Source organism: Triturus cristatus, chromosome 9 (assembly GCF_964204655.1).
Source record: "Triturus cristatus chromosome 9, aTriCri1.1, whole genome shotgun sequence".
In the NCBI taxonomy this organism is placed as follows: domain Eukaryota; kingdom Metazoa; phylum Chordata; class Amphibia; order Caudata; family Salamandridae; genus Triturus; species Triturus cristatus.
The window spans coordinates 91,117,301-91,140,326 of NC_140592.1; the positions used below are offsets into that span (position 1 = coordinate 91,117,301).

General features: G+C 41.9%; 1 protein-coding gene across 1 annotated transcript in view; it reads right to left on the reverse strand.

Annotated features, from left to right (window-relative positions):
* The window catches only part of LOC146797464 (protein SSUH2 homolog), a 138,519-nt gene that overhangs the window by 71,035 nt on the left and 44,458 nt on the right, over positions 1 to 23,026 (reverse strand). Inside the window, exons 2-4 of the mRNA XM_085624490.1 lie at positions 4,597 to 4,664; positions 3,544 to 3,654; positions 36 to 114 (exon numbers count right to left, since the gene is read on the reverse strand). Of these exons, the coding sequence (XP_085480616.1) occupies positions 36 to 114; positions 3,544 to 3,654; positions 4,597 to 4,664 (258 nt within the window). The remainder of the gene's footprint in view (positions 1 to 35; positions 115 to 3,543; positions 3,655 to 4,596; positions 4,665 to 23,026) is intronic.

Genomic DNA, 23,026 nt, shown 5'->3' on the forward strand with positions numbered 1-23,026 from the left:
TGATATCGCAGTTGACATGAAAGGAAGCATCTTACCTCCATTGCACATCTGGGGGAGCAGCAGCTTTCCCAGGGCCTGATCCTGGATATGACGGGGGAGGAAGATATTTTCCTCCTGAAAAAACAGATGACTGACAATTCAAGAGATTGTTGCAAAGTGGATGCTGTAGCTCAAGCATTGTATGTTTCAGACTACCATTCTATTCCTTAGGTGTAGCTAAATATGTTGCAGTAAGTCAGGCCAAACCACCCTTTTGTTGGGAACGGACGTTATAAGATTAAAACAGGCCCATAAAATTAATAGAGGTAGGTCTTTTTTATCGGAGGTGCATGCTGTAGAATAGTAGAGGTTGTGTCATGAGACATAAGTTGTTAATCAAGGACAATACAACAAAGAACAATTATTCAGCTAAACGTCTGAATTCAGGGATGACCCTTTAGTCAGGGGCGATGACAATTAATCAGTGTATTGTCCTGGGACAGACAAAGAAGTACTATGTTGGGCCTGGGCATAAAAAAACAAGGTTGCGACTAGGTATTCTGTATGACCAGAAAGTCATCATTTGCATTCGGGTTCTTGATGGGGCTTTTCTGTCTGACAGCAGACTGTCTTTGGCAAACAAAGGCTCATAAATAAAGTAAAATTGCGTGAGTGATTGAAAGTATGGATGGGTGTGCGAGTGAAAGGATGGATGAGTGAAAGGTTGAATGAGTTGATGGATGGATGAATGAGTGAAAGGACAAAATGAAGTATGAGTGAAAGAATGGATTGATAAGTGAGAGAGGATGGATAAAAGGGTAGATGGACAAGTGAAATAGATGGATGAACGAAAAGGAGGGTGGATGGATGAGCAAAAGGGTAAATGGATGATGAGAGAAAGTATGGATGCATGAGTTAGTGAAAGTATGGATGGCTGAGGTAAAGGGTGGATGGATGGATGAAGTGAAAAGGTGGATAGATAGAGGAGCGAAAGGATGTTTAGATGAATGAGTGAAAGGAGTAAAGGATGGATGCTGGGGAGTCATGAACCCACAACTTTAGCAGCTACAAAGCTGCTTTTTGGGTCTCTTCTGTCTGCTACTCCTCAAGCCATTAAAGGCCCTGGGGAGCCCACCCCAGAGGACAAAATGTGTTAAAAAGGGGAGGGGGACCACAGAGCCTTCCTCCTCAAGCCTCTAGAGGGCCCAGGGACCCCATTCCCCAGGGTCAAATTCTTTAAAGAAGGGAAGGGGGACTGAGTGGCCTCCCTCCCTGGGGCACTAAAGGCCACAGGTAGCCCACCCCGGGGCCAAAATGTGTTAGATTGGGGAGGGGCCACATGGTACTCTCCCCCCAATCCTCTGGAGGCCATGGGGAGTCCCAGGGGTTGTATGGAGGGTGGTTGGCTGCAGGGCCTGGCAATAGGCCAGGACCTGCAGCCAACCCCCCCGCCGCGCATGGTTTAAGGCCGTGCAAGCCGGCGGTTGCATTTACATATGGTAATTAAGTATTACTTTATATTTTTTTTAAACTAGAAATCTGCTGAAAAAAACAATGTTGTAGTTAAGTGTGATGAAACGTCTGTTTTTGTTTAAAAACAACCTTAGAAATTCACTGAAAAAAACAAAGGTTAAATTAATGTTATATTTAGGTGAATTTGTAAATGACAACATTACCATTTTGAACTAAAAAAAAACCTGAAATTCACCAGTTATAGTTAGCAGTATTAACTATACCTTACACCCCGGCCATGCACTGCTTATGACCACATATGTCATAAATTTATGACATGTTCTAAGACATCATTGATGACATCAGTGATTACATCATCCAATAAGAATGCTTGTATGTTTTACTTATCTACGTAATTGTGTACAGACTGGGTCCAGCTAATGGGTGTAAGTGTTTACAAAACACATGTGCTCCTAATGCACCATAGGTGTGTAGAAGTATTGAACACGTTTTAAATCTTTGTATTCAAGAGTAACTCTGTGAGCAGGTGACAGTTAACTTGTGTTCATTATGTTCTACACAAGTTTTTTTGTTCTGCAGAAAACGTTTTCAACAGGAGTCAGATTCTACTACCTAGTAGATACTAACTTTTTTAAGCAGCATTGAGTTATTATTAGAGAGAATCGTGTCAGCATGACAATTTCTACTTAACATAGAAGACTGTGTGCACCAGGTACTTACCTATGTACATGTGATTGTCTTGAATCAGAATATATATCTGTTTAGTTTTCACCACAGTATGAGGAGTGCAGGGAATCTGATCTTAGCATCTTCAGATCTTGATTATTTTTAGCAAATAGGGTCTTCTTTAACAACTGTTGCGTAGGGTGTACACTGTTCTTAATAGACTCTTTTTAATACTCTGTGGTGTATTTCTCATGCGAGTTTCACTGCTTCCAAACAGTATAGTATAGAATATACTTCCTCCATAGTGTAAACACTGTTTACAGTACCCAGTTCTCTACTGATATTAGGGTTTGATGTAGATAAAAGCTGTTTGTTTTGGAACTAACATTCGCTATTTTTTGGAACTTAGCTTTCTGTGAACAGTTGTATAGAGATTGAAAACGATACTCAATTAAGGATTCCCAAATATCTGTGGTTGACTGTTAATGTGATATATGCAACTTGTAAAGTGTATATTATAGGGTCAATGTTGCACATAATGCTTGTTTTCTACACTTGAGAGATGTTTCTGTGATGGCACTAATGATGCCTGATATTCTTCTGAGCTATTTTGTACTTACTGTCAGGCCTATAATGCCATAGTAATTTATAGAGCCATATGGGGGGGAAACAAAGCTTGCATGATGTCATCAGTGAAGTCATCAATGATGTCATTTGAGATGTCATCAGTGATGTCATAAATTATGTCATAAAACATGTCATGAGTGAGGTCATAAGCGAGATCATAAGCAGTGCGTGGCGGGGGGTGCAAGTTATCGTTAGTGCTGTTAACCATAGCTGATGTGTACCTGAGGTTGTTCTACTTAAAACTTTAATGTTGGCATTTACAAATTCATCTAACTATAACGTTACTTTAACCTTTGTTTTTTTCAGTGAATTACTAAGGTTTTTTTCAAACAAAAACAGATGTTTTTATCACACTTTACTATAACATTATTTTAACCTTTATTTTTTCATATAGAGAGATTTTCTCTCCCGTACTTTCTGGAAATCCAAGAATAAACCAAGCGGCACACCTCTGGACAGGTGTGCTGCTTTGTTTATTCTTGGATTTCCAGAAAGTACTTGGGGAGAAAATACAGACGGCAGCTGCCGCCATCTCTGGCACTGCAGGAAGGTGTACGGCCTGGTGCAGCAAAACACTTGAAGCATATATAGAAAGATATAGATAGTAAAAAGACAGGTCAAATAGAAAGAAGATACACATCACAAAACACTATCGTACTGGAATATCAAGTTCGAGATATTGTGCTGCAAAAATACTGATGGCCAAAGTGTTGACAACCAAAATATTAACAAGGTAAGTAGTCACCTTCAGTGCATTTCTGAAGTCTATCTTATGCCTTCAATCGGTTTAACACCTACCTTCACCTCCTGTTGATATTCCTTCATACCCAGTTACATTGTCCATCAAGTGAGAGGGTGGAGCGGTGGCAGCATTGCCACCAATAGGGGGTGGATATGGACCTGATGCACCTAAATGGAAAGAATAAGCAGCTCAAACCATGAGTCAAACACATTACCTAAATTATAGACACTTCCTCGCTGATCTTGTGAATTAACAATCCATCCCTCCTAAAAAAAATATTTTCAGGCTGTAGCATTTGTCAAAATGACATCACTTGCATGCATTCTCAGGAATGTTTGTATGATTTCTCAATACTCCAGTCCTTCCAAGTCCTGATTGAAAAACAGCGACTTGAGGCCTTCACTGACTGATATCTTAGAAAGTGTCTTGCCCTCAATTTTAAAGAGATCTTTACATGGCTCCTGGATAGCTTTTTAGAGAACACCACTATACACACTGGGACCTTTAGGTCCCAACAAGCTAAGCACTGTTGTCTAAAAGGCCAGAACTGGGTAACACTAACACTTGAGAAAGGATCAAGTGGCAACTGTGCCTTTCACTACTGCCCCAATTCTCGATTTTGCTTGGTCCTGAAGTACTCCATAAAAGTCACATGCGTTACTAAGATTTAACAAAGAAAAATAACGGAGGAGCTAAAAGCATTCTGCCCTCTAACAAACTATATTCATTGAAATAATTTCAAACTTGCTTTGAGTTAGGCTCACTGATTGATGGTGAGAATTAATATGGTAATTTACAAATGCCACACTACAGAACGGACTGCATATTGACCAGTAATTAATAGGCGTTAGTGCTGCATAATTCATAATTTCATCATATCATCCTAGGAAAGATGTAAGGAATTAACCTTCAGAATCCACGTAGTCTAGCCAGTGGAACTACAATGCAACACTTAATAAATGGGAATGATGCATCCGGCATCTTTAACAGAAAAGCCACTGGTTCACGACTCTCTAGAAAATTGCATAGAATTCCATTAGTATGCCATTCTTAACTGCTGCTTCATAGGTATAAAGCCATTCACTGATGGCACACAAATGTAATCATACCAGGATCTCCAGAGAAGTCAGCACCAAGCAAAGGATTAGTGGATCCATAGTTTGGTCCCATGGAATTTCTGTGGAAAGAGAAGAAAGAAACACATTTCAGGAAGAAAGGTGTTGGCAATAGACCCCAAAAGTTACAGTATTTTATATATAGAAAGCAGCCATAGTTCATGTCAACAATTTCATGTGGCTCGCCGAAGATACAGGACCAAGATTAAGTAATATAATTCTTAAATTGAGCAGGTGTCTGTCGAGGCTCAGCATCTGAATTTGTTTAGATTGCTGAATGTGTGAAGAATACCTAAATGTGGATGAATTCCTTTTATTTATGTATCTAGAGAGACAACCTAATTAAATTTTGGTCCATGGGTTTTCTAATAGAAGCTGGTTAGAATGCATTGCTCTCATTTACCAACTGTTTTCCTTAACCAAAAATGAAATCTCTCAGATGTCTAATGTATCAATCAAGATTTAATATCATTTTAGTTCCATTTCAATTATCACCTCACACGTATATAAACTCATCTCATTAGAAACATATATTAAAAGGGCATGTCCATTCCTGCCTAATCTTTTCAGGCACCAGGCACACTATTCTTTATGGGTGTATGTTAATTGCTAACAGGAGGAACATTCAAAGATATTTCTCTGTGTCATTAAGTATAGGTACACTGTACTCAAGTTCTAATTTTTTGTAAATTGCCTCTTTCATATTGCCACGTTTCGGTCTTTTTAAATTTTTCAGGCCTTCTTAAAACAATTTACAAAGAACAAGAATTTGAATATCCGATATCAGATAAGAACTATATAGTGGCAATTAACTATATGTTGTGAAGCTGTCAGAACAGAAAAAGGGAAAGAGAGAAATCCTTTCAGGACAAGAACCCACACTCACCATTTGGTGACGTGCTTCATCATATAGGTTCCCTCCTCACACCTGGACTGGAAGGTTCAAGGTGTGGGCTACGACTCCCCAACAGGGAGGAGCTAGGTGTTTTCTTAGAGATGAAAGAGGGTGAATGAGGGGCAGAGTACGTGCTGAGTAACTATTTAACCCAGAGGTCCTGACGAATGCCCCTGGATCCCTGTATGGGACATACTTAAGGCAGAAACATGTTGACCCTTGTAATGGATATATTTGATTAATCCCTAGTCCTCTTTTAGACTCTATCCTAGACACCACCCAATAAAGTTTAAGTGGACCCCTGGAGATAGTTTTATCCACCCCAATCACTTTTTCTCTTACTCTACCACTAATTCACCCTCTTTCACCGCTCATCTCTGAGAAAACACCTCAGCTCACAGCTTCATGTCATATAGTTAATTGTCACTATATAGTTCTTAACTGTTTCACCTATAGCCAGTTGTACATGGTGTGAAATTGTTATTGTTTTGGGGATCGGTACACTCTTGGCTTTTCAGATCCCTCTAGATCCTGATTGTGGAGATCAACCTTATTTCTGTAACCTCTCAAACCATCCCACAAGATCACAATATATAATGCAAGTAGCTTCAAACAATGTTACGCTCAGTTAATCCAATGTATGCCTGTGGGAAGAATGGTGGGCATCAGAAAGGAGCTGGGGAGTTGGGGAGAACGATTATGTACATGAAGGACAGCAATAGCAAAACAAAGACTACACAACAGAATGATTATGATAACATACGTGCAACAGTGAAATACACAATCCTGAGAGAGAGTACTGGTGGCTACTAGGTTCCTAATCGAATTTTTTCATTTTACATACAGCACAGGCCTGGCTGTATGCTAACATGGTCACTGTGCAATACAGATGACAATATGGTGGCACAATTTCAGGTCCTAAAAAGCAGGGTACCTTGTCTGTGCTGTAACTACTGAATGTTTTTTTATGTTTTTCTTAAAATACACCATCAAATTTGAGAAGGAAAATTTCCATCCTCTGCGCATGCACCGTTCACGAACGTGGCAGCTAAAATATGGCTACAAGAAGAGATATGTGTGGTGTGTCTAGTAGGAATAAGAAAGAAAAGTAACACCAAGCTTCAGCGTATGACTATATTTTGACCAAAAGCTTGTTCAATATCCTGTGTAACAACACAGGATTTGAGCATGAGTTGACTTGGCCACGCTCCACTGAAGACCTACCTCACTAGAAAGAACTCCAAAAAAAGGTTTAGAAGATAGTACCATAGGGCAGGGTTAGTCACTCAGACCAGCTGTTGGAATGATGCTGCAAAACAGAGATCGACTTCAGGCCTGATGGAACAATAAGGTACACAGGGAGACTTTACATGATTTGGAATATTATGAAGAACCAACACAATCATTCTGTTATGCAGCTGGTGATAATTTAGGTAGGTTTTAGAAGAATAGGATAGGAGTGTGTAATAAAACATGTTAGGGGCTTATCTCAACTTTTCCTTATTTGTCTAATAACTGCTGATGTGTTAACATTTACAGTCAGACTATTCCTTGTAGGTCTATGAAAAATAATTATAGAGTTAAATACTACAATTGTGTGTGTACTGATTTTGTGTTATGGGGCGGGACTTTATATATACTATCTGCAGATGAGAAATTCTCGGACAGGTTTGTCTTAGTCCTAGAACACCCACCTACCGAAGAAGTTCAGCAGCGGAGCGAGAGTCACCTGCCAGTTCTCCTTTTCTTGGGAGAGATACTGGTTGCGGCCCCAATAATTAGAGAGTGACGCAACAACAGAGACTGCAAAGTGAAAGGTAAGCACAGCAGGGCCGAGAAAGATGATACTAACTGGAGGTAATCTAGTAGGGTAAAGACAGGGAGCACAAGGAAGTGATAACAGAGGAAAGTTAGAAGCTGACACCAAATAGAAATATTAGAAGAGCATCAATGAGAATTAGTTTGGATAAAGGAGGAATAAACCTTAGAAAGTATACCAGAAGAGGGGCAAACAGCAGAGAAGAATATTAGGAAAGAATAAAAAGAGAGAGACCAGAAAGAACGTTTTTTAGAAGAGCAGTAGAGAAAATGTCTCACCTGTTCTTGCCTCCCTGTATGGCCCTCATTACTAGTTGCGGTATCCCACTGAAGCACTAACTCAAGGGGGTATCACCCGAGGCCTTTACAAATAACCCAGTGTCTACTTCCTGTTTCAAAGACACTGGTTCCGGGTTCATCAGGTAAGAATGAAACTCTGTGAAACTGATGGTGATAAAGAGGCTGGGGATGAGAACAGGAGCGCTTTAACACCCCTGCTAAGTACTTGAAGCACCACGGAGAAGCAGACAATGCTCTCCCAGGCCCACTGGCTTGGCCTGCATGACCCACCAACCCCACCCCAAGTCCAACTGCAGATCCAACTCTATCCTGCCATCACACTGACATCCCTCTGCTCTGAGCAAGTGGAAAATGTTTATGGATTTGTCTATAGAATCAGGGAAACACACACATAATTGTACAAGCTCTTCCAGAGTAAGAAAGGTTGTTTCCCATTTCCTGGGCCCTATATCAAAAACTGGCAAACCTTTAATGAGAGCCTATGTGGTTGGACAGATTAAAGAAATAAAAACAGATAAGATAGGGTGATACGCACCACAGGGCAGAAGAATAGGTGATAGAGCAGATAAAAGATAGGAATTTAGCACAGTCGCGATGGACAACAACCTATTGACAGGAAGGAAAGGAAGGTTTAAAAAAGCCTTTAGAAGGAAGATAGAGAGTAACTGCAAAGAAGGATTGCAAGGAAAATATAGAGATAACCGGACTTATAACAAGCATTTGCAATACAATCGGTCTCGCCTTTGGGACTTTATACGTCTTTAGCTATGCAGCACATTAGCCTTAATGTTGAAACATCTACTGTTCTTTAACATGGAGGGAAAGTAAGCACCAAACTGCATGACACACAAAGTATGGGACCACATGGTGAGAAATATTGCCAATCAGCGGGAAATGGTATAGTCCAAAGCTCTGTTTTTAATATAAAATCAGGGCCTTCGGTGGTCATATCACTGAAAATTCAAGATTTGAAAAAAATATTATTGTCTAGGGGTGCTCGTGGAAGACAATTTCTATGGACTGGAATCTAGAGACTGCTAAAGTGATTCTGGTATTTTACTGACCTCTGCTGGTCGGTTTCTATCAAGAAAGTTTAATAGCGGAAGTTGCCAGAAAAATGTAAAAAAGAAAGTCCCTTGGCAGAAAGCAATTCTGGCATTTTACTGACCTCTACTGGTTCTTTTTTATTAAGACAGTTAAATAGAGGCAGTTGAACAAAAAAAGTCCCTAAACGGAAGCAGACAAGTCCTTGGGATGATCTCCAGAGCCCACAAAGTTATTAAGACAGTTAAATAGAGGCAGTTGAACAAAGAAAAGTTCTTAAGCGGAAGCAGACAAGGCCTTCGGCTGATCTCCAGAGCCCACAAAGTTATCAAGACAGTTAAATAGAAGCAGTTGAACAAAAAAAAGTCCCTAAGCGGAAGCAGAAGTCCTAGGGCTGATCTCCAGAGCCCACAAAGTACATACACATATAAGTATATACTAATATATAAGTATATACAAGAGGTCTTGAATGCTCAACCTAAAAAGGACAGGTGGCAAAGAGGCACATAGGCAACTCATAACACTTATACTGTCATTTGCATGTAAACATCCTAATCATTTGTGGCACTTCGACACCTACATCCAGGGCCAATGGAAATATGCTGCAAGGAAGGACAAAATTATGCGGCAGGGTTAGCTGAATTATGCAGCCAAAAAAGGGAATTATGCTGCATAATAAGGCACATTTTGAGACTTCGTTATGTTGTCATTTTTACAAATTAACATTGTCTAGGCAAAGGTTTCATGTAATTAGTGCTAGTCTGACACACAAATACAGCAACAGAAAGGAGACCAGTCGAACCTTTGCAAACGGCCCTCACTGTGCAGCATCATGTGTTGTCACATTTTAGTAACTTTTGACCCAATTGAGCTAGAACATTTTTTTTGTTATAATCTGCTAATTATGCAGCAGATGATGGATTATGTGTCAAATTCATAATTATGCAGAAAACACCACAGCCACAATATTGCGTAATTCTAGTGGCCTTGTCTATACCTGTATGAAGACTCAAACCAGTGTTCAGATCTACAACAAACTGGGCTACTGGTTGACTGGGGTGGAAGCTGTGGTCAAGCAGCTAACACAATTCGTGTCAGGGTCAGGCACAAGCAAACCCCAAATTAACCGCAAAAATCCAATTAGAAGAAAGGTTTGTATCAAAATAGCGCCAAAAAGCACAAAGCACCAACTGTGGATGTCTGGTTGCGCCAGACTGAGAAAAAGTCACAAGTTCAAGCCGGCCGCAATGGAGCACCGTCTGGCTGCAGGGACCTAGTTAGGCCTGCTGAACAAAGTACCTCAAATCCTGGTCTGCGGAGCCTTGCGTGGATCCGCGTCGAAGATGCGTTGCGCAGTCAAAATGATGTGTCAGTTCCGAGATGTGGTGAGACTGTGATGCAAGAGCCTGCATCACCGTCGAGGATCATGTCAGCTGGGCTTGCGATGCTAAGTCTAGCGCCGAGGATGCGTCAAGCAGTCGGAGCAAGGCTTTGGTTCCGGAGAGCTGGGAGGCTGCGATGCGGAATCTGGCGTTGTTGTCACGGATGCTGGCAACAAATCAATGAATTAATTATGTAATATATAGAGTGCAGCTTTCACTCCGAGGAGCATCTTGGTGCTAATGCGGGGGGCAGTGGTATGAAGGTCATCAGAGCAGTCAGGAAATGTTCAGATGAGTGATAACACTAAATTATCTGGGGCAGCAAAAATCCAGTGTTTCAAAAGTTCTTTGAACATAGGTTCTGACTGTGAGAGTCTCAGCTGAGTGGGCAAACTATTCCAAGCTTTTGTTCCCAGGACTGCTATTGACTTTCCCCCTCTGGACGTCAGATGAAAGCAGGGAGGTACTAGAAAGGTTTCAGAGGATGATCTCAGTAGCCGTTGGGTGACATAGGTTTGATCCTCGTCCTGAGGTATTTAGGTCCACTTGACCTGAAAGTTCTAAAGGTGATTACTAGGATCTTAAAAAAGAATCCTTTTATGTATGGGCAGCCAATGGAGGGTTTTGAGTTCTGCTGATGCCGATGACCCCCTTGGCAGTTTTAATACCAGACGGGCTGCTGCGTTTTGGACTATCTGTTGTTTTTTCAGAACTGCCTTCTTAGTTCCTGCGTATAGGCTGCTACAGTAATCCAGATGAGACAGGATTAAGGCAACTGCAAATGTTTTTCTAGTAGTAAGTGGAAGTAGATCAAAAACTATTTTGAGGATTTTTATCATGTGGAAGCAAGTGCCAGCTACCGAGAGAGCTTGCTGGTGGAAGAGGGATGGAAGAGCCTGCTCAGAGGATGCGCTGTGCTGCGCAGTTGGGGAGATATGGTGGTTCGGAATAGCTGCGATGCAGTGTGGGTCTTTACAACAGGTCCAATCAACACAGCAGTGGTGATTCATCGGTTCTGCTCAGGGTTGTGCAACAGAGGAGATGCGTCAGTTCCGCTCGATTCACAGAGGCTGATAAAGCACCTTAAGCCCACTCTCAAGGGTCCAAGACTGGGGTGGTACCACTTGCAGGGTAGATTCACAGATGGCAGAGTCCAGTGCAGATGCACAGTTGTTGGAAGCCTGTTATGTCCCTGAAGCTTCAGATAAGGAGGTCAGCCAACTAGCCCTTGGAGTCACTCTGGGATCTGGGTTCAAGAGATGCAAGTCTAGTCCTTCTCACCCAGGCAATAGGGCAGAAGGTCACCACAGTAAAGCAGGAGACCAGCAGAGTGCAGTCCAGCAGAGTAGCAGTGCTTCAGCAGCACAGAAGTCCTTCTTCCTGGCAGAGTATCCACAGGTCTATATGTATGGTGAAGTGATGGGGTCTGAGGTCCAGAGTTTGTAACTAGTTGTGCCTTTGAAGTGGGGGAGAAGCTTCTAGAGGTAAGTCTCCCAGCATCCTGCCTTGCCTGCTCTGGCTCCAAACTAACTAAAAGGGGTAGACTGCCCTTTGTGTTAGGGCAGGGCACAGCCTACTCAGGTTTATGTGGGGCTGTGCCCAGCTCCTCCCTCCCATCCTGCCAGTGAAGGCCCTTTCAATAGCTCCCTATTGAGTGTGGCTGTCTAGGAGGAATAAACAAAGCCCAACTGTCAGCTATATCCAATTGTGTGGCCAGAGACAGGTTACAGGCACTAAATGGCTAATGCAGGAAAATGCCAACTTTGTAAAAGTGGTAAAGAAAAACAGGTAAAGAAAAACAGCTGACGTGCACTCGAGTTTGCCAAATTTATCGTGTAGATGCTCTTACTCAAAATACTAAAGACTTGGTGTGCTGTGCCTGAGGTGGTGCCACCCTCCCACCGGGTTCAAAGTGAAGAATAAGACTGGAGCGAATTGCTCCAGACAGGAACTGCACTACCTTAAAACACTCAAAAATGAGTAATAAACATTATATACATCACTTCAAAGGTTAAAAAAATATATATACAATGGAACAGTGTTAACAACTTTGTGATAGATGGTGTAATCCAAATAGAAAACAGACTCCTTCTTGCTGAAGTAATGTTTTAATCACAGTACTTCTGTGGATTCTGGAAATTCAAAACAATGCAAGGTCATCCAGTTCATATTTCAAAACAATGTGTTGAACCTTGAGATACATTCCCAATGCATTTCGGGTGAATCTATCACCCTTCTTCAGGGGATATCTATAAACAAAGTAAAATCGATTTATTCACTATACATATCATTTTGATGAGAACAAAGAGATGATTAGAAATCGAGGAGGGGCTAAGTGCCACAGAGGAATAGAGAAACCTGCAATGCCAGTTTGAAAGAGAGAACTCATAACCAGTGATTTAGATAACAGAGGGTGGGAGAGTGACCGTACAGAGAAGCTGAAAAACTTCAACACACCGAAATGTGAAACATCCCAAACACCATCAGTGCTGTATTTACCAAAGCTGCTCTACCTCAAAGAAAACGAAAGAAACGAAAAAACGATGTCAATCTGGATGTTCAACCAAATAAAGTGTGCAAGTATCTGTGAATAAAACAGAAAGTAAGTCTCCATGTCTTAAAAGTAACTAATATTCTGACGAAATAATCACAAAAGAGTGTGTGTCAACTCACCGGGCGTGAAATCCCGCTATGTTATTCAACAAACAGTATGAACGGCATGCGTTAAAAAACGTTTAACATATCTGGCGAGATGCACAACAAAACGACGGGTAGTCAATGATAACCTATAACCGAAAATAAACACGAGATGAAGTGTTTGTCTGCGTGCTTTTAGGTCATGTAGTAATACAGGTAAAACAAACGCCTAAAACCGCGCTGATTAATGAAGTAAATACCTGTGCACTCGAACTGCCAGTGAACGCGGTTCTGCCGGAAATGAATTAACGAGCGTGAAAGGCTTGCCGCTAATTTAACTGTTCAGCCAACGCTGCTAGCGAGCCCTGGGTGGTGACATAAACAACGAAAAGGGGACTAGTAGTGAAATGTAGGCGGCCATATTACAATGGTGAAGTGTGTGGGTGAAGTGGTGCTGCGAAGATTTAATAGTAGTGAAAAAAATTAAATAATCACCAAAAGTGTGAATGGAGTAGATAGAAGAACAAAGGTCTGGTAGCACTTAAAAGAGTCCGTTTCGCGAAAAACGGCAACCATAAACAAAACACTGTATACAGTGTACTGTAAACAACATCATCGATCCAAATATACATGATGAGTAGCGAACGGGTCAAGCAAGCTCAAATGGTGTTTCATACCAAGTTTTAGAAAATGCTTTTGTTAAGAAAATAAACTAGTACATGCACAAATCAATAAGAATTACAACGTTGCCAAGGGTGATTATGAATTAATTGTAAAAGTGACATTTTCAGAATGGCAAGTTAAAATCCAACACCATAAGTTAAGATTTTAAATTGTGATTCCAGAGACACCAAACATGAACTGGGTATCTCTTCCCATTTGGAAATTACACCTATAAAATAAAATAAGGCAAATCCAATGTTATCCTATAGGAGAGATAAGCCTTGCAGTAGTGAAAAATGAATTTAAGAGTTTTTGGTACCAGGAAATGTAAAGCTTAAAAGAACATGTCCAACTTTTTAAATACATTGCACCCTGCCCTCTGTGCTGTCCAGGGCCTAACCTAGGGGTAACTTAGATGTATTACAAAGGAAGGTTTTGGGCCTGGCAAAAGGTTTCTTTTGCTAGGTTGAAATGGAAGTTTAAAACTGCACACACAGGCTCTGCAATGGCAGGCCTAAGATATGTTAAGAGGACTACTGACGTGGATGGCACAATCAGTGCTGCAAGCACACTAGTAACAATTAATTTACAGACCCTGGTTACATGTAGCACCCTGTTATAGGTACTTATAAGTAAATTACATATACCAATTGGTGATAGGCTAATACTACCATGTTTAAAGGAGGGAGCACATGCACTGTAGCACTGGTTAAAAGTGGTAAAGTGTTCAGAGTCCTAATTCCAGCAAAAACAAGATCAGGAAAAAAATGGAGGATGAAGGCAAAAAGTTTGGGGGGGAAGACCACCCTAAGGCTGACAGGTCTAACAAGATCCATCCTCTCTAAAAGCGGTTTCATGTTACACATGTGAACGTTTGAACGTTTGAACATTATCAAGAAATGGAATAACCAAAGCATGAAATGTCGCTACCCTAAGCAAGTGAAACTAAAATTGTCAGTTCTACGCATTTTCAAAAGAAACAGTTTTTGAAAAATAGTTCTCTCACAGTGGTATTAAATAGCTCAGTGTGCAATTTCTCAATCAAACAGTTTGCTTTAACTGTCAAGCATAATTTAGAATTCTATATTTTGATAATAGCAGAATGCTGACATCCAAACAGACAGTCAAATTTTTATGTTGACAATAGGTTGCATTGTGTTGTGCTGTGCAGTGCTATGCTATATTGATTGTAAAGCGCGCTATAAAACAGGATGGTATCCTGGCACTGCTAGCACAACTAATGAGAAGCGGCACCAGCATCATACAACATCTCTAGGGAGACTACCAAGGATTTAAAACTATCAGTCAAACCCTTGGCAGGAAAGTAACCAAATCCATCATGTTTTACACTGAACTCAAGCACTTGTGGTATATTTTCCATTATAAATGCTCATCTACAAACACCAGAATGCTACGGAAAAAAACAGCACAGGACATTAAAAAAGAAATAGAACAGTCCAGAATCAGACCACCTCTACATAAGTAAGGAACTCAGCATAGTTTAAACAAATGGTAAGATGAAGTGTGTGTTAGCATTCCTATGGTGCTGTGCAAATCTCTTTGAGGAGCAATGCAACAGGGCTGACATGGGAACTACTAGAGGTTGTAATACATCTGAGGTAGTGGGCTACCTCAGATCTACTACATCGAAGTGCCACTAGATAGTAATTAGTACAATTACAGATGTCACTACATAGAAACTAGTAAGCAAAACAGAGTTTAACCTAATTTCGACTTAAATGAATTGGCTAAAGATAAATTAATGTAATATTATTGTAAGTAGGGTGAGCGTTTAGTTACTTTATTTGAAATAAGAATAATTTACAAATAGGACCTGTGTTAAAATCAGGTTTAGATTGAATTTACTTGTATATTTTTTAAATTAAAATTTTGGGTTCGATTAGGGGCTGGGTTAATTTGTATTAAATGTAAGTAAAATAAAAATAATTAAGAATACGGTAAGCAGTAGAGTTAGGTTAAGGGTAGTAACTAAAGCACATCAATTATTTAAATTGTATTGCTATAGTTCCAATTAGGGTTAGATAAGATTTAACAAATAATTTAATTTAATATAATATACTTTAATTTGTTGGACTTTCAAAATGTAGGAATATGGGTAGGTTAAATGTTGGTGGGGATGTAGATGCAGGGTTGTAGAAGTGGGGTCTAAATAATGCACAATTACATTTAGTTGTAGCCGAGTTAGTAGCTCTGGAGTAGTTGCAGGATGAGGTGATGGGCTTGATGTGATAGCACAAAACACTATATCGGAAAAAAAACTCCAACTTAATGACCCTGGGGGATGTCGTACACTGCACCAGCTGTCACAGTACCTAGACTGACTTCTTAAGAGAACCGATTGTCCCTGACACTTATATTTCGTTTACAAATTAAGCACTGTGTAAATGCTTCACTTGTACAAACAAGCATTGCCATATTAGCAGTGCTTTTCAGAAATCCAAACGCACATTTACTTGTCGATATTTATATTTTTTGCCCATATAAAAAAAGTTATTTGATATTGACCAGACATAACTGCAAGCAGCTTTACAAACATTTTTTTAGAATATTGGCATTTTAGATGGCCTATTGAAGGCAATGGATTTGCAGAGGGCCAACAAAAGCAGGCAGAAGCCTTAGAATGCAGGAATGGTTATTCCCATTTGGCTGAAATAATTAGAAATGCTGAATAAATGCAGGCTTTAGGAAGAGGTGTATTTGGTTTGGTGAGTGAGGCAGACATACGAGCACCCATTTAAAGTAGAATATCTATTTGCTGTGTTGTGCACAAAGACATTTGGGAGGGTGATGTGTAATTGATGGCGAGTTTGTTTTAGCCACTGGAGGACTTCTGCGTTACACTTTTTTAGTTGGGGGTTAATTTTCTACAACTAGTCTATCAATGAGTGACAAGTGAGTGGTGTAATTTGGAGTAGGAGAGATAGTTACTGTGGACCCAGGAAGCTTTGTGTATGCCAGGTTTGTTTGTGTGGAAAGAGATGGGAAGAGATAAGAGCGGGATTTGTAAGTTTGAGGGTATTAACGGAATACTTTGGTGTTTGAGATCCATGGTTTGCCTGATGTCATAAACCGAGAGAGAAAGAAATGCCGAGGGACAGAGAGAGTGTGTGACTGAGTGAGTTATTTGTGGATGCTTTCGCTTGCGTTGGGATTCCCTTAATTTCAAGCCTAAACTGAATTTAAAGCCATTAACCAGGCTGCAATCAGCTGAGTTGTGATTGGCTGTTGATTGCAATCGACCTGGGTTTAGTATCCAGTATAAAGGTGGCATGGGAGCCATGCAGGCTGTAGCGGAGGTTATAATCTACACCAAGGGTCTCCAACGAGTAGCTCGGGAGCTACTGGTAGCTCGCCAGTACCCTGAAAGTAGCTCTCAGAGTTGAAGACAAGCCAAGACAATCTCAGAGAGTCTATGCATATTAAAGGCGGCAGCACCGCTCATCTCAAAACACTTAGAGTGAAAGCCAACCAAACCAATAGCAGACCCTTTTAATAACACTCAAACACAAACTGAGTTGGGTCGCCACATGACCGTCTGTATCCACTCTAACTCTAAATCACAAGGAGATTGGCCATGTTATACACCCTGCTCTTTCAGTCCCAGCACATATGTGAACAATGCACTATCAAAGAATGACAGTAGTAATCAGTGCTGTCCCACCAAAGTGTGGGACTGTAGGAGACGGAGAGAACATTTGTTAGGAGCATGATCAACCCAAGAGCTGAGAGGAGCAGTGTATGGATCCAAAGCAAATAAAAAATTATAGTCTCATCTGCATTTATTTATGTGTCGTCTGTCTGACATGGTGTCGCTCCCTAATAAACAGTGTTGTTTCCTGGAAGCTACGTCTAGAGTCAAGGACCGTCAAATGTGTTTGCTGGCCTGCATCATAAGGGTTTTATCTTTGGTGCAATTGTTTCCGTTCATGGCATAATAGTGCCCATGCTGTAAAAATGGTCATCCTTGACTATTACGGGTATTTTTTAGTGTAGTTTTCCAATACCGGGTGCCATCATTGACATATTGACTGGCCTACTTTTAGCCACCCCTGACAAAATGATGACTGTTTCTTGCATAAAAATGGTCATAACTGATATACATTGGGCATCCTGGATGTTATGGCGCCCAGCGTTGGTACGTTGGCCCTGGTATAACGGTGGGCATTATTTGCATAACAAAAGCATACTTGGTGCTATGGTGAAAATCCATTACCTATAATTGTAATACCTGGGCACTTTAAGCAGAATCTGTCTATGTGAGGCATTTTTACATGATAGTACTGATATTTGCGGATTTTGTGTTTTCTAAAATTGAAAACTGATATTTTAATGGCAAATATGTATTTTAGAAAAGATTTTTATTCTGGAAACTGAGTTTGTTTGCCCAAAATGGAAAGTGGTATTTGATAGAAAAAAAAATGTGTATTTTTTTTAATAACTAATATGCTGACGAAGACAAAATATTTTATTTCTAAAACACATTTAAAGTTGATAGCTGAATGCTAATTCAAGCTGAGTTGGGGGGGGACTTACTTCTCTAGTTCTGTCCTCTGTGCCGCAGAGCATTTGATAATTTGAATGTAACTTCCTTAGTGAGGGGGTGGCATTTAATAGTGAGAAATGCTTTCCTGCTATTTCTGCTGGTAACCTTATCTTGAATGCTTGGGTGATTACTACTGACAATCCTGCTTAGAGTGGTCATAATGTAATGCTAACACATGCTGCCACTACTTTACAGTGATAACATATACTAGTAGCTCAGCAGGACTTTCCTTGAGCAGAAGTAGCTCTCAACACAGAAGAGTTTGGAGACCCCTGATCTACACACTGCTGAGGTGTTATTTGTGGGAGTTGATATTGTGTTAAGTTTGCATTCTTTTTTCCGAATATTTTGGAACCTCTGTTGCAGTATGCATGTGTACCATGTTTTGCATAGTTGTGTCGGCATGTGTGAAGGGGTAATGTTGGTGGGGTTTATCTCGGGTAGTTTTATTTCTTTCTTCGATTGCTCGTGGCCTGATTTGATCACCCTTAACCTTCATGGGTGTGTGATGTGTTTTGTGATGCTGTACATAACAAATGTTTTACAGCTCCAAGAGATTAGTCAATCCCCTTTCCCACAATGGGACTGAGGGATTTTAATTTGGAGTCTTTAATAAAATAGATTGCTTATAATATTAAGAACACTGGACTTTCATCAGGATTTCCATTCATGCGTCATCACTTCAGGTAATATCATCATGGCGGAACAAAGCACAAGCAATGTCAATTTAAATACTGCTATAGTTTTGGTGAAACATTGGGCATCTTGCGCGGGGATCAGGGAAGTGGAGCACCCTTCCTCCCTCACAGCCACTGCTGCTACAAGTAATAATGCGTCTGTGGCAGACGTTTGAACTCAATCACAGGGGAGATGGTTCACCAGGTTCCAAGACTGGCTGTGAGGAACTTTGGGCTGCCTTTCAACTTGAATGGAGACCCATAGGTGATAAATCGACATACAGGGAGATCCTGCCTGTCCCACACTGAAGTCTAACACAGGGAAGCTGGAAATGTTCTTGAGCTGGGGGGGCAGCAGTAGAAGCCAAGACGAGGCTTCCCTTCTGCTAATTGAGTTTAACATTACTTGTGAGGGTGCACAGTGAACTCTGGGCCACAACATAGCCTGTGGAGATTGCTTCAAAATGCCCCATAAAGAGGGCAAGTAGAAAGCGCACTAAGAGAAGGATTTCCTTGCCCTACATGCTGCCCCAGCGTGTCTATCTACAAAGAATGACGGGGAGGAGGTAGATCCATGAATGGCACATTGCTCATGGCTATGAGACCATGTCAGTATATGAGAGACCACGACCACTGAGAATAAAGTGACAGTGTAGGGGAATATCCTAGAGGAGCTAAAGGAGCAAGCTGGAAAATCAGAGCAGCTGACGTTGGAGGCAGCAAAAGGGTTGATTCATTACAGGTGAGGATGGGGTCATACACAGAAGTTTAGCAACACATGAGGACTTCCGAGAGTGCAAAATCACCATCTTGTTTAGGCTGGCGCAAGCAATAGACCATTTGGACAATTTTCCAAGGGCAGTAAAATCTATGTTTTGGTTGTCTACCCCTATCGGAGAGTGAGGACCTTGCTACCCTTACGTTCCAATTCTTGAAAGCTACACCTAAGGCTTCCGTAGACGTGCACAAGGCACTGAGGATCGTTGGTAGCGGCACACTCGGAGCTAGGACTGTTATTTCACAGTGGGAAATCATGATGAGGGAAATGGCTAAGAAAAGACAAATTAGTCTTGGGGGTGTAAACTGCTTATCTTCCCAGACCCGAGTAATGCAACCCAGAAAAAGTGAAGGCTGCAGGTATTAAGAGGGACATGATGGTTAACAGAGTCAAGTTCTCAATTTGGTGTCCTGCAAAACGTTGTGTTTTATGCAAAGGAAGCCCCTACCAATTCACACGATCCAGATCAAGAACTTGCAACCTTCACCATCCGTAACCAACCTCTCTCACTCCTATTGTAAGCAAAAACCGGTTAAGAAGGTACCAAATCATGTAAGGCCAGACTAAAGGCGCACTGCATGCTCTATAATTGCGTATAACATCACACATAACGTTGGCACGGAAGTATGCTTTTTTGTTAAAGGAAGCAAAGACAAGATGAGAAAAGTAGACAATGTGTTTTCTTAAGTCTTTATCAATTGGTATTGTGTGCCCTGTGAGAGAGATTGCACAATCCCAATCAGAGGCCCAGATGTGCAGTGATCACAGTGAAGGAATCTTTGCCTAGGGCCAGGCCTTTCCTAAGATCAGCTCCGGTGCAGGGATCGCCCACTCAAAACAGGTGAACAAGGCAGCTCCTACGATGCAAAGTTAAATGGGGTGCAAAATTCGAGGCAGGTATCTTAAAGAATTGAAAATGGTAAACGCAGGTGAGGTGCCATGGTTCGGCTAGTGAGGCAGCTAGTCTTGGGTCGCGCCTGCTTTGGTGCAAGCATTTACAGCGTTTCCAACAAAAAAATATTTTGCATTTTTCTTCTTGCATAAGCCATTTTTGAGGTCATTTGTTGGTTCCTGGGGGATCGTAGGGTAGATGGTCTTTAAGCAGCACCCGCCAGGCCCTGACTCCAAGTCTGGTGCCTTAAACGCATGTGTGGTGAGCTGTACTGGTACCAGCATCTTGCCTCTGTGCAGATAAAAGGGAAAGGGACTCCTGTAAAGTGCAAGACACATCCATTTCAGATGAAGAGAAGCATAACACTCTGCTCTCTTGGTGTGTCATTGTTCTGCTTTCACCAAACCCACGTTTTGTTCCCATTTCAAGCAAAATGAGGAAGACGACGTAGAAAAAGGAACCACAGGAAAAAACAGTCACAATAGGGCTCTTCGCGAGCTCTCGCACTTCCTACTTTCAGCACCTCTGCAATCTCTAGTGTAATCGGATGAAGAATGGTTTTCTGCACACCTACCTAAGCCACACCGCCCCGACACACCCAAGTGCCGCTGACATAATGTCACAACGCATGGAAGGTTAACAGAACCAACAGGAGGGTAAGGCGTACACCGAATGCATCAGGACAATAACTACAAGTCCCAGACCAGCCTGAAGTAGAGCAATGGGAAATATCCGTGCATACTTATCACAAATATCTGTAAAAACACGTGCATGACATGAGAACCAAATGCAACCCAATATCATTGGCAAATATTACATTATGCATCTTAATCCTCATTTTCTCACTTCCTCAAAAATGCCTCTGACCGGGCTTTACTCTAGAGACATTGATAATCCGTTGATATCGTTGTCAGTTCTTTGACAGTTACCAAACAAATGTCAGTATTAAATCAAACTCTCAAATCATGACGGACAAGCTTTTACAAATCCAACTAATTGCCGCCATATTGCAGGGAATTGAGGCCACGCCCACTGCCCTTAGGCCACGCCCCCCCTGGATAAGACGCGCTGAGTAAACAAGCCGCATTAGCCTGACACAAACACTCCTGAGGCGGAAGCCGGGAGGTACGATTGCCGTTTCTTTTAAAAAGCGCTGAATTGAATAGCTGTTTTTTAAAAATATTCACCTGCTGTTGCACATTTTCCTGGAGCACTCGCCCCTCCTTAGAGCTGCTCTCATACCGCGCAGCCGATCTAAATGCTGCCGCGGACCTGGCAACTAATTGCCGCCATATTGCAGGGAAGTGAGGCCACGCCCACCGCCCTTAGGCCACGCCCCCCCTGGAGACTATATAAGACGCGCTGAGTAAACAAGCCGCATTAGCCTGACACAAACACTCCTGAGGCGGAAGCCGGGAGGTACGATCGCCGTTTCTTTTAAAAAGCACTGAATTGAATAGCTGTTTTTTTTTAAATATTCACCTGCTGTTGCACATTTTCCTTGAGCACTCGCCCCTCCTTAGAGCTGCTCTCATACCGCACAGCCGATCTAAACGCTGCCGCGGACCTGTCAACTAATTGCCGCCATATTGCAGGGAAGTGAGGCCATGCCCACCGCCCTTAGGACACGCCCCTACTACTATCCTCATAAGGATGTGCCTCCACCGGACGCGCAGCGGACGCTCGCTGCCGGCGCCAAAGGCAAGCCCGTCTGCGCCCGTCCGTGCCAGTTCGTGCCCAGAGCCCAGCACCCCTGTTCCTCTCGTTGTAGCCCCCATTACCTACTCGTCAGACACTATTAGGAAACTAGCAACAAACTCCCCTGATCTCTGTCTCCACTCAATTTCTCCAGAAGAGCGGCACAACAAATGTAAACACTGTGCATACAAACTCACCTCGCAGTCAACCCCTAAAGTACAGACAATCAAAATGGCTCTACTCAACTGTAGATCACTCCCCAAACACGGTACCGAAATAAACTTACTAATTCAGAACTTCGATCTTGAAGTACTGTTCCTCACGGAAACATGGATTAATTCCGCATCTGACCCAGATATAATCCAAGCCCTCCCTCCAGGCTATACAATTAAACATCTGGATAGACCGCAAGGATCAGGAGGCGGACTTGCAATAATTACAAAAGCCCACCTTACCTGCCAGCTTAAGGACAGTCCAATCCTCAATTGTGAAAATGTTAAATTTTCCCTACATCTTTCACCGGAAAAAACTCTGTCGGGTATACTTATATACAGACCCCCGGGACCTCTTGAACAGTTCCCTAACTCTCTGGTAGAGACCGCCACCTCCCTAGCCTGTCTATCGTCCAACTTTACAGTGCTTGGAGATCTCAACATCCACTTTGACGATCCTGGGAACAAAATAGCGGAAGACCTCAAGGAAGATCTCTCAGCAATCAGCCTTTCCTTGAAAAACCTCCTGCCCACTCATAAAAAGGGCCACCTTTTGGACCCCATCTTTTCAAATATTCAAGAACTTTTCACCTCCTCTCCCCTTCCTATTCCCTGGACTGATCACCACATTATCTTCCTCAGTATCCCTAGCACCAGTCAGACCAGCCCAGCCTTCCACCCCAAGCGCCGTCGCGCCCGTGGAATAAACTAAATACGGATGCCTGGACCCACCAGCTCGTAGCTTCCACCCCTACCTTGAGTCAAGATCCCTCGCTAGCAGACATCCAATTCCGAGACTGGATAGAATCATCTCTGGATGCAGTTCTCCCCGCTAAACTGCTCCCTAGTAAGAGGAACTCATAC